At 39.6% G+C, this 12,707-nt stretch overlaps 1 protein-coding gene across 2 annotated transcripts in view; it reads left to right on the top strand.

Annotated features, from left to right (window-relative positions):
• Positions 1 to 12,707, top strand: part of THADA (THADA armadillo repeat containing) — a 328,900-nt gene that overhangs the window by 133,756 nt on the left and 182,437 nt on the right. For both annotated transcript variants that reach the window (XM_040224708.1, XM_040224707.1), the window contains 2 exons: positions 8,558 to 8,647; positions 9,865 to 9,996. In XM_040224708.1, the coding sequence (XP_040080642.1) occupies positions 8,558 to 8,647; positions 9,865 to 9,996 (222 nt within the window). The remainder of the gene's footprint in view (positions 1 to 8,557; positions 8,648 to 9,864; positions 9,997 to 12,707) is intronic.

The following is a 12,707-nucleotide window of genomic DNA, read 5'->3' as shown; positions in this document are numbered from 1 at the left end:
TTCAGATCCATGTGGACCAGTGTTCTTCATATATTAAGTATAAAAAGCAGATTATAGAGCAGTATATAAGGAGGAGAAAGATATGAACAGACATCAAGACAGACTAGCTGCTAACGTCAGGTAGTATGAGTGTGGTGATTTTTAGATTTTTCTTTGCAATGTTCTTTATTTATCTAAATTTTTCTCAATAAATAAGAAGTGTTAGAATAGATTTAAAATAGCTTTTAAAATAAAAACAAAATGGTGCCAGCCGGGCATTTTCTTTCACTCCGTAAACCTCTCTTGCTAGCCTCTTTCATTCTCAGCCCCAGCTGGACTCTGGGGGAGTCCGTCCAGGAACACGGCAGCTAAGGATCGCCTTGGTGGAAATGACAGCCACCCTGTGCTCTGGGCACCTTATTCTTGGTGCAGGACATGTTGATTTATTCAAGCAGCTTCTGTGTTTCCCCAGGAGCCTCTCATCTGTTGTGCTGGCATTATTCTTACCTGGTGGGATGGGGAACAACTCACCTTTTGATAGTCTGAAAAACCCAAGGTTAAAGCTGCTTATTCTCACCCTCTATCCTGGTTTGTTTGTTTTCTCCTGTGTCTATCTGTTTTATCCCATTCAGAGTTTTTGCTATTCTCCTTTGTCTTCCTAGGACATTGAAATTACAGAGGTTCAGTTTTTCCTTTTTATCATTTCTCTTGTTTCCAGTAAAGTTGCTGGGCTAGTTTTTGGCCACATAGGTAAACAGGTTTGAAATGCCTGTCACTGGAGAATTTTACCCCCAGTTCAATTCAGTTGAGTCTCTCAGTCGTGTCCGACTCTGCGACCCCATGGACAGCAGCACGCCATGCCCCCCTTTCCATCATCAACTCCCAGAGTTTACTCAAACTCATGCCCATTGAGTTGGCGATGCCATCCAACCATCTTATCCTCTGTCATCCCCTTCTCCTCCCACCTTCAATCTTTCCCAGCGTCAGGGTCTTTTGAGATGAGTCAGCTCTTCACCTCAGGTGGCCAAAGTATTTGGAGTTTCAGCTTCAACGTCAGTCCTTCCAATGAACACCCAGGACTGATCTCCTTTAGGATGGACTGGTTGGATCTCCTTGCAGTCCAAGGGACTCTCAAGAGCCTTCTCCAACACCACAGTTCAAAAGCATCAATTCTTCGGTGCTCAGCTTTCTTTATATCCAACTCTCACATCCATACATGACTACTGGAAAAACCATAGCCTTGACAAGATGGACCTTTGTTGACAAAGTAATGTCTCTGCTTTTGAATATGCTATCTAGGTTGGTCATAACTTTCTTTCCAAGGAGTAAGCGTCTTTTAATGAAATCACCATCTGCAGTGATTTTGGAGCCCCCCAAAATAAAGTTTGCCACTGTTTCCACTGTCTCCCCATCTATTTGCCATGAAGTGATGGGACCAGATGCCATGATCTTAGTTTTCTGAATGTTGAGCTTTAAGCCAACTTTTTCACTGTCCTCTTTCACTTTCATCAAGAGGCTTTTTAGTTCCTCTTCACTTTCTGCCAAAAGGGTGGTGTCATCTGCATATCTGAGGTTATTGATATTTCTCCTGGCAATCTTGATTCCAGCTTGTGCTTCTTCCAGCCCGGCGTTTCTCATGATGTACTCTGCATGTAAGTTAAATAAGCAGGGTGACAATATACAGCCTTGACGTACTTCTTTTTCTGTTTGGAACCAGTCTGTTGTTCCATATCCAGTTCTAACTGTTGCTTCTAGTTCTAATCTGTTGCATGCAGATTTCTCAAGAGGAGATCAAGTGGTCTGGTATTCCCATCTCTTGAAGAATTTTTCAGTTTGTTGTGATCCACACAGTCAAAGGCTTTGGCATAGTCAATAAAGCAGAAGTAGATGTTTTTCTGGAACTCTTGCTTTTTCCATGATCCAGCGGATGTTGGCAATTTGACCTCTGGTTCCTCTGCCTTTTCTAAAACCAGCTTGAACATCTGGAAGTTCACAGTTCACGTATTGTTGAAGCCTGGCTTGGAGAATTTTTGAGCATTACTTTACTAGCGTATGAGATGAGTGCAATTGTGCAGTATTTTGAGCATTCTTTGGCATTGCCTTTCTTTGGGATTGGAATGAAAACTGACCTTTTCCAGGGCTTGCTATATCTGGGGAGGTAACATATTACACTGTTGGCTTATTTGGGGGAACTGGAATCAAAGTGTTTGTAAACCAGGGAGATGAGCTTTATATATTTGTGTTTAAGAACATTTTGAACCCTGCCAAGATACTCAGTTTGTTGATTTAGATGATGATTCTGACTTCCCTGGTGGCTCAGAGGTTAAAACATCTGCCTTCAATGCGGGAGACCCAGGTTTGATCCCTGGGTCGGGAAGATCCCCTGGAGAAGGAAATATGGTATCCCACTCCAGTATTCTTGCCTGAAGAATCCATGGACAGAGGAGCCTGGCGGGCTACAGTCCACGGGGTCGCAAAGAGTCAGACACGACTGAGCGACTTCACTTCACTTCTTCACTTCACTTCTTCTGAATGCCCTTAGATACAGCTAATGATGCACTTTAGGAAAATATTTATTTGTTATTTATTAGTCATAATTCTTTTTCTCCTTGACTTTGTCAAGGACTCTTTTCTCTAGCTTCATTCACCCAGCAACTGCTCACCATCTGTGAACTGAGCATCCTCCTTAGTACCTGAGATAATATTAGTACCTGAGATAATATGGAGAAATAAGATACACACAGTTAGTCTCTGCCCATGGAAAGTGTGTAACTGGTGTGAGAAATAAGCAAGTTATGGAGTGCTCTAAATGCTGTGATGGGGAGATTGTAAGTTATAGTCTAAGACTAATGTCAGGCACCTAACACACGTTTGAAACATCAGGGATGTGTCCTAGGAGAAGTTGGCCTAAGCCCCAAATTGAAAGATTGCTTCGGGTTAGTCTGGGGTGGGCTAGGGCAGAAGTGTTCCTAGCAGAAAGTCTATTTGCCAGCATCTGGAGAGTAGGAAGAGCATGAAATGTTGATAGGACCGAAAGAAATTCTGTGTGGCTGGTTTTGAAGGCAGCGAGGCAGAAGTAGCTGGACAAGTGAGTCAGAATGAGCACAACTTTGTAAGTCAGGCTGAAGAGTTTAGACTATGCAAAAGGCACTGCTGCTGCTGTTAAGTCGCTTCAGTCGTGTCCGACCCTGTGTGACCTCACAGATGGCAGCCGACCAGGCTCTGCCATCCATGGGATTCTCCAGGCAAGAACACTGGAGTGGGTTGCCATTTCCTTCTCCAGTGCATGAAAGTGAAAAGTGAAAGAAGTCGCTCAGTCGTGTCCGACTTTGCAACGCCATGGACTGCAGCCTACCAGGCTCCTCCGTCCATGGGATTTTCCAGGCAAGAGTACTGGAGTGGGGTGCCATTGCCTTCTCTAGGGAACTATTAATCTCATAATGTAGGTTTGTATTTTAAAGACAGTTCTTATCACAACAGAGTTACAGAGAGGGAAGATCTGAGCCAAAGAGGTCCCGTGAGAGGCTGATACAGCTTCTAGACAAGAAACAATGGCATCAGACTTGTGGTCTAAATAGGGGGAATGGTGGGAAATAGACTCAAAATATACTCTGGTGGTAAAAGTGGCAAGACTTGCCTGTTGATTGGTGCATCGGGAGTTTTGGGCTTGGGAAGCTGAAAGAGTAGTTAAGTGTCAGGTAGGTACCAGTCACTGAGAGAATAAAGGCATAAAGCATAGGTTTGAAGTCAGCTATATTAGAATTTTTTTTCTTCTCTGGCTACCATTATTTATTCATTCATTGCCATAATATTTACCAGTCAACCAACAGGTACAGAGTATTATGCCATGAATCAAGAGAGATGCAGGGAAGCCTTGATGCCTGTAGATTAATGCTCTAGTTGAGGGGAACAGGTGCGCATGTGGTGAATGTCTACGGGGCCACCGTGTTTCTACTCTCTCTGGTCTAGTCTGTCTGCTCTTGGCACGTCTCTCTCCTGTTCAGAAACTTTCAGGGCCTAGTAAGACACAGGTGCATCTGTCTAGTTTGGCGTTCAAATTTCTAAAAAGCTGTATGTCATCCTGTGTTTTCTACTTTCTCCTGTCATGAAGTTCTCTTCATCCAGCCAACTTGTCTGTCCACTTGATTCCTGTACCTGCCCATCCTCCATGCTGTCTTTCCTCCTTTTTAATCCAGTCTTACCAGTTTTTCAAGATTCACCTTAGTTTCCATGTTTTCCACAAAACTTTCCCTACCTTTCTGGTTCCCGGTGATATCTTTTCCAACTCTGTACTCTTACTGTAAACATCATTTATTTGACCCTTACACTGGTTTGCCTTATGTTCTTATTTATAGTCTATAAATATGCCAGCCTTCCTAATCAGATTTTAGCTCCAAGAGCAGTGGCTATCTCATAGTCTTAGTATCTCCCTGAGGACCTAGCATAGGGCTCAACATGAAGTATACAGGTATGTAAGAATATATATTTGCTATGTTCTTGAGAAAAATGTGATCACACAGTTTTGATTAAGCAGCAAGTGAAAGGTAAAACTTAGATGTTCTAGGATTCAGAGGAGGGAGATTCAAACATGGATTAAAATGGTTCCATGACCTTGGTCTTTTAAAATGAGTTTAGATTACAGACCTCTGCAGGCAGCCCAAAACCTGTGAACTGCCTCCGTTTAGAAGCACTATTATACACAGTGGTTCTCCATTCTGTGTACTTATAAAATGTAGTCATTTGTTAGTTGAAGGCTGGAATTAATATATATTAGCAGCCAAAGTTCTGGATTCAAGATTCTGTAGACTTTTTGGTGTAGTTGAGAATCAGAGGTGAGTGAAGTTTGAATAAGCCCCTGAGTTAATTTTGATATCCATTTATGTCTTACTTGAGGCTCTGTTTTATAATACACAAGAAGTGCTAATATTGCATATCCTTCAGGTTATACTCTATAAACATTTAGGGAAGTCATTAGTAGCCCTTGGCTGATGCAGAATTCAGTTTATGCTACCTGGAAAGTAAATCCTAGAATAGAAGGGCACCTCCTATGTCTCAGCAAACCTGAATACAAGGTCAGAATTCTCCTTTAAACATAATTTTGGTTTTTCTTAAACATTGGCAGATGCACAAATGATGCTTCTGTCTCTTTCACCACCAAGCAGGGACACAGTAATTTTAACAGAATATTTTTTTTAAAGATTTAGTCGAAACACACCAGGCTATTAAGAACAAAACAATTAGTTAAAAGATTCACCAAATAGTTAACTTTGAGTAATGTACCTTCTTCATAAAGCCTCCAAGATAAACTGGTTGGTAAATGTTTGCTAAAGTAACTGAATGAGGTAATTTGCTTTCATTCCATTAAAACAATGACTTTAGGGAATTCCCTGATGGTCCAGTGGTTAGGACTTGGTGCTCTGTTTGCTGAGGACCTGGATTCAGTCTCTGTTGGGGAACTAAGATCCCACAAGCTGTGTGGCATGGCAAAAAAAAAAAAAAAAAAGACTTTAATTTTAGAATAGTAGCTCTTCAGCCCTTGTCTCTGGCACTATTGTGGTCAGCGGGGCCAGTTATTTATCAAGGCAGTTTCTAGATGATGGTGATAACAAGCAAGTGAGAATGTTTATCTTTGTTACTCCCCCAAGAGATACCAGGCTGCTAGAGATTAGTGACTGATTCCTTGAGAAGATACGTCCTCCAGGCTTTGTTGTGTAGATGGGGATGTTCTGTATGGGCAGGTAGTACTCAGGTATCCCAGGACTGAACTCCTAAAGAGTTTTACCTTTAAATGGCTCCACTAAAAATAGAAACTGATACTCTTAACCATTTTGCTTGGAGATGGTAAAGAATGTGACATAGCCTGCAAGGGAATTGGTTTGTCTTCCCTCAATAAAACATTGACCTTGCAAAACCCAGGTTTGCATTTTTAACTAAAATTTTATACATGTCATCCTTTGTAACAGCAAGAGACTGATAACAACCAAAAGCCCTAACCATTAGGGATTAAGTCACACGTAACTGTAATATGGTTTACTCTGCAGTCATTAAATGGAAAGAAATAGATCAGGGTGCCTGATATTGAATGATTTTGTAGATAAAGTTTTGATGAAAAAAAATCAAGGTGCACAACAGTATATGTAATATTCATATTTGTTGATGAAGAAAAGTCAAAACGAAAAGTGTGTACCCGAATTGACTGAGTTTTTTAAAGTATTTTTTTAATACTTTCTCAGCCAAGATACTTTTGCATAGTTTTCTATAAGGAGAGGCACTGGGCAGTCTGTTTCTTTTAACATTTACTAATTTTTTCCATAAAAATATGTAAGTATAAAGAAGGAAATGAGCTTTCTTTACATAAAATGCCCAATAAATGTTCGATAAATCTATAATTTGAAATGAGTAGGGACTTCAAAAAATTTTTATTTTACTGAATATGAAATAGTTATAAAAAGAAGTTTATAAAGTTGTGGTAAGGTTTAAAAAGTTTGCAACAGATATAGAAAAAAAACTTAAGATACCAAGCGGGGAAGAAAGAGGGTGGGATGAGTTGGGAGAATGGGATTGACATTTATACACGACTATGTATAAAATAGAGAATTAATAAGAACCTACTATATAGCATAGGGAACTTTACTCAGTGCTCTTTGGTGACCTAAATTGGAAGAAAATCTAAAAAAGAGGGAATATAGGTATACTTGTAACTGATTCACTTTACAGCAAAACCTAACAGAAGATTGTAAAGCAATTATACTGTGATAATTTTTTTTTAAGTATGCAATAAATAAAAGTAATCACTCTTGTCCAGAGTCATGAGAATGGCTAAAATGGAAAAAAAAGACAACAGGAAATGTTGGAAAGGATTTAGACCTACTAGAATGCTTGCTTATTGTTGTTGAGAGCATAAAATGTTATAATTATTTTAGAAAACTATCAGTTTTCTAAAATATTAAACTTCCATTTTATTCTCAGATATTTATCTAAGAAAAATTAAAATATATGTCCACAGAAAACCTTGTCCAAGAATATTCATAGCAGCTTTATTCATGAAAGCCAACAAACGGAAACAGTCTGTCTGTCAAGAGAAGAATGGGTAAACAGACTTGTATATTCATGCAGTAGAATACAAAGCAACAAAAAGAATCAATCTATTGATACTTGAATAACGTGCGTGAATATCATAAGTTTTATGCTGAGTGGAAAAAAGGCAGACCCAAAAAGTAAAGTAATGCATTATTACATTCATATGAAATTCTAGCATGAAGTTGCTCAGTTGTGTCCGACCCTTTGCGACCCCATGGACTGTAGCATATCAGGCTTCTCCGTCCATGGGATTCTCCAGGCAAGAGTACTGTAGTGGGTTGCCATTTCCTTCTCCAGGGGATCTTCCCGACCCAGGGGTTGAACCAGGGTCTCCTGCACTGTAGGCAGACAGACGCTTTACCCTCTGAGCCACCCAAAACCAAATTGTGGTGATAGAAATCAAATCGTGGTTGCTTTGGGGATTTAGAGCTGACTGGAAAAGGGGTGAAAGAGAACTTTCTAAAATAATGGAAATCTCCTCAGGCTTTATAGAGGTGGATTACATGAGTGTATGCATTTATGAAAATTGACCAAATGGTATACTTAAGATTTGAGCATTTCACTGTGTGTAAAATACGCTTCAGTTTTTGAAAAATGGTATTTGGGGTCTTTATTAATAGGAGAATGCATCTAGAGTTGACAAAAGGGGCAGGTTTGGGAACATGTATGTCACCCCTTCAGAGTAGTTCCTTCATAGTTTTGGAGACACAGTATTTAACCAAGTGCCGTATTTAGCTTGGGCTTTTTTTGTCAATTGTACAGTTGGAAGAACCATTTCCAGAATCTTGTCAGAGTGCAGGGAGCAGTGTTTGTAAAGAGGGAGAAGATAATCCTCGCAAATTGACGCTCCAGAACCTTACACGCCATGTCTTCTGATGATCATGCTCCAGACCAGTGGGTCTCAACTGGGAACTTTTCTTTTCCTCTCAGGGTGCATTTGACAATGTCCAGAGATATCTTCGGTTGTCAGTTGCTGTGGGGAGGGGTGTTGTGCTACTGGCATATCATGGGTAGAAGCTATGGAGGCTGCTGAACCTTCTGCACTGCCCAGGATGGCCCCCCACAACAAGGAGCTATCTCATCCAAAATGTCATTGATGCCAACTTGGAGAAACCTTGTTTTACACTGTGCTTATTACTGAAGCTGAATCAGTCTCAGTCAACTGGGTGCTGATTATATTCATGGTCCAAATCAATTGCGGAAACTTGGCATTTTCACAAATTGCACATTTCTTCCCTGTCAGAATTTAATATTAAAGACCTATAAGTATATGTAATCTTAAATTTTGAGGTAAACTTCCTTGTGTTAAAGAGCATTTCCAAAATCCAAAAGAATTAAATTCTTCAGATGTTAAGTTTTGTTCTTAACTTTATTTCGTTAAATATTCAAACAAATGATCTTAGTTGATGTTCTTTAAAAAAAAATGAATAAATAAAAAGGCTTTATCAATTCAGAGGAAATAAATGATAATAATTTATCTCCTTTTCTACCTCCACAGAATGACAGGGAGCGAATTTTTCTCTCGTTTCCCTGAACTCTATCCCTTTCTTCTCAAACAGTTGGAAACTGTGGCCAATACTGTGGACAGGTAAGAGAATAGGGTGGGCCAAAGTGGAATCAAGGGTGTGAATTACTTTGAGATTTTTCCCTCCAGGCAGCAGTTTTTAATCAGCTCTTTCCTTGTAACATAGATGGATATTAAAAAAAAAACCTGCTTCTTTATTACATCACATTGCCTGATGCTCTGTAGCAGATTTGTACCTGAAAAGTTATATAAAATCAGGTTTTTAGATTTTATTTTACATTTTTACAAATCCTGTTTTTAAAGTTTTTGATGTTTTATAGGAATTAGATTTTTAGAAGCATATTGTGATTTCTTCTAAGAATCATTTTCTTCCCCTTACATTTAAGAGCCTGTGTGTTTACACATTGAGTTTGCTTTAACACACATCTGTCTTTTTTTTTTTTTTTTAATTACTGGTCTATTGCAGCTGACTCACCTGGTCATGTATGATCAGAAATGATACTGTTCTACTTGAGTAAAGATGGCCAGCAGCCCTGGAAACACAAAATAAAGCTAATAAGAGGGCTTCCACTCTAATCAGGGCAGATTAAAAACAAAGTTCACTGTTGTTCTTTCCATCACAGTCTGTGGCTGGTAGTGGAATTTTTAGTATGGACATCTTAGAGCATGGGCCATTTTATTCTTTCAGCAGTTTTTGTACTTGGCATGAATTTATACCAATTGTCTGTAATGAGAAAATAAAATCGCATCAATGAATTTTTACTTCTGTTTATGATACATTTCCTCACATTAGTAATTTGTGCAGACAGGCTTTTCTGGCCCTGGTAAGCGACTGTTCACGCTTTCTTAAGTACATTTGGATGTTGAAAGTTTCACATTTCATACTCTGGAACAGGCATCTCTGTACTGTCTGAACAGCTCAAATCAAAACAGAAAACTCTAATTATCAAATAATACGGTTTGAGAAGAGAATCGTGTGCAAAAGCCCAGTCTGCGGCTTTGCCAGTAGTTCTTCCTTATTTGCACAGTAAGAAGATACGAAGTAAGTGGAGGAAAGAAATGCAAAAAAGGACAATTATCTCTGATCATAGAGTCTTACTTTATATATTGGGTTGGCCAAAAAGTTCCTTCAAGTTTTCCATAAGATGGTATGAAAAACCCAAACATACTTTTTGGCCAACTCAATATGCAATTATTTAATGAGAAAAATGTTTGAAGACAGTGCTCTGCCTCAAGTTTTAAACCTTTTATGTACAATGCTTTTTTTTTTTTTTTTTCAGTGATACAGGAGAACTGAACCGACATCCCAGCATGTTTCTCTTACTTTTGGTGTTGGGGAGACTCTACCCTTCCCCCATGGATGGCACCTGTTCTGCTCTCAGCATGGCACCTTTTATTCCCTTCATTATGAGGTAGTGTATGTGGCATGCAAATAATGGGAGTGCCATGGGCTGTATGGGGCTATTTAATCCTGTTTCTATTTCAGAAATTAGAGTTTTTAGGTTTTTTTTTTTAACGTTGGGAGGGTGCTTGTGAAGGTGGGGGCCTGAAATTACTGCCATTGCCTCCAACTGGCCTCCAGTTTTTTCAGATTACGGGTTTAGGAGCTCCTATCTACTGTTTAAGAAGTGTTCCTTGGGAGTCCTGCCTGCTAATGGGCATGTGGTGTTGATAGGAGATACCCCCTTTTGATAAATATAGCCTTATCCCTGTGTGGAGCCTGGTCAGCACAGGGCAGGCTCGGTTCTGGCATACACCCCTATCCCTGGACTTAAGGGGACACCTGGCTCTTCACTCTGGAGTTGGAGGGTAGTTTTGAGGGGTAGCATCTAAATGGCAATGCTGTGTAGCATGCATTTACTTCCCACTCATCTCCTCTTTAAAGCTTGGAGTGTCTGAGAAAAAGCATGCATAAAGAATATACATGGAATCAAATGATAATAGGCATTTCTACTTCTATAGCCTATTACCACATCCTCTGTTTCATTTGTTTTGAGGCACTTGCCAGCTGCTACTTTCCTTTTTTTTTTTTACCATATGTACTCTCTTACTGCTAATAAACATATATTTCCATTGATAGAGTGTAAAAACATAAAGGTAAATGTTTCTTGATATATAGATAACATAAATTAAAAGCCCAGTCAAAATTAATATGCAATGAGATGGAAAGTATTATAGTTTACACTCAGTGTGATGACATTTGCCAGCTTCTGATCACCTTTTTTGTTTTGGATCAAAGGCCTCAATAAATAGGCCTCTGAAAAGTACTGAAATTTGCTTATGAGGTATTTCTGAAGTCCTGTCATCTTAGTTACCTTTTTACCTTTCTGCTTCCCTCTTGACAGCATCTTCATTTTTATATATCTGCCAAAAAATTGAAATAGATTTAGAGCAGAAGGATAAAATATAACCAACTCAAGAGAGTGTACTTGTTATTTATGTGGTGTCCTGGGTTCCACTTCCTGGTTTCACAGAGCTGACTGATGCACTTTAATGTGAGAAACCATTAAACACGAGATTCTGGTGTGTGATTGCTGTAGCCATTTGTTTGCACCAAGCCCTGGCTGTGGCTGTGTTATCTTTGATCACAGAGATGACTCACTCAGATTGGTTTTTGTTTCCTGATACACAGAGTTACCAGCCTCCCATATCCAGCATTTGGTGATTCATTTGAGGAATTTGGGTCATAAATTTTACTTTCAGGAGCATTTAAAAATTGTACTTTCACATATAACTGGAAAGAGCTAAAAAATATTTCAGAAAGTTGATGGTGGGGGGAGGCCCATATATAGAATGACAGTGTATATTAAAAACAAAGGCTTTAGAACTTCATCATCCTGTGTTGAAAACATTTAGTTTGTGGAAGCTTATCATCAGTCAGTCTGACATGTGTTACATCCTAGAAACCAGAAGTTACTACTTTGAAAGTATCCTTCCTGTTATTTTTTAGTTTACGTATAAACAGAATGCTTATACTACTGCACCTATATTCAGAGCACTTTGAAATGTAAACATATCACTTGAGGTGGGGGTCTCATAAATTGTGATTAAGTAGGCCTGGGGTGGGACCTGAGTTTCTGCATTTCCCACAAACTTCCAGGCAATATTGATGCTGCTGGCCTGCCAATCACACTTTGAGTAGCAAGATTCAATTTGAGAACTTAAACAAGATCAGAACCACACAGAGATGATTTTAATAAACTGTACAGTAGTAGGGTCATACTTGGAGCTTGGTTAGACTATTCAGGAGGTTTATTAGAAGTAGCTTTTGATCCAGGAATGCAGAGAACAGCAAGAAAGTATTCTGAGCAGAGAAGTCAGTAAGGAGTAGACCAACCTTGGCTGAGCCTCCACTGTTGGCCAGGCACCGAACTGGGCATTTTTCATATAGAGACACTGAGAGAAAGTGTTACCCCCTCTTTACCTGTTGAGGAAACTGAGGTTCAGAGAGCAAGGCAGTTATAGAGTTGGAAGATGAAACCCAGACTGCAGGGCTTGTCAAGAGTGAAGGTATTCTCTTTCAATTACAGCAAAACATCCAGCTCCCTTATGTATATAGTACAGAGTTGTAGCTACACTGATTAGGTCCAAGGGCCCTGAAATTTATGCAACTAGGAGCCGTTCGGAGCCTACATCCAGTCAGTAAATCTCAGTGCAGGCTGAAGTCACAGTGTGGAATTTGTGCCCCGCTAGCCGTGCGATGTTTCTGACCTCACTCTTCCAGGGGTGGCGGTGGCTTGCTTGGGGGCAACCTTTCTCTCAGACTCGCATCTGTGGGATCATTGCTTGGGGTAATGGGTCCATCTATGGCCCAGGATAAAAGATAGTGATCCCAATTTTAAAGTTAGAAAACCCAGTTTGCAGTTTCGTCAAGCTACTGCCGGGACAACCTCGTACTACTCTAAAATGGTCACATCCCATTGGGGAGATGAACTATAAACAGATTTTTTAAAAACAGTGAATTTGGTAAAACTGAACACATTTGATTTATTGATAAATTACTTCTGAGAAGATTATTCATGAAGAAAGTGAAAGATTGATCAGAAGACCTGCCAGTCCAGGTGGTATTTGTGGTTCTAACCATGGTAGAGATTGGGCTGCGTTGACTTAGGATAAGCCACAT

The sequence above is a fragment of the Oryx dammah genome, unplaced genomic scaffold (assembly GCF_014754425.2).
Source record: "Oryx dammah isolate SB20612 unplaced genomic scaffold, SCBI_Odam_1.1 HiC_scaffold_25, whole genome shotgun sequence".
NCBI classification, from domain to species: domain Eukaryota; kingdom Metazoa; phylum Chordata; class Mammalia; order Artiodactyla; family Bovidae; genus Oryx; species Oryx dammah.
The sequence above is the reverse complement of the archived record's forward strand: the minus strand, read 5'-3'. Positions and strand labels throughout refer to the sequence as shown.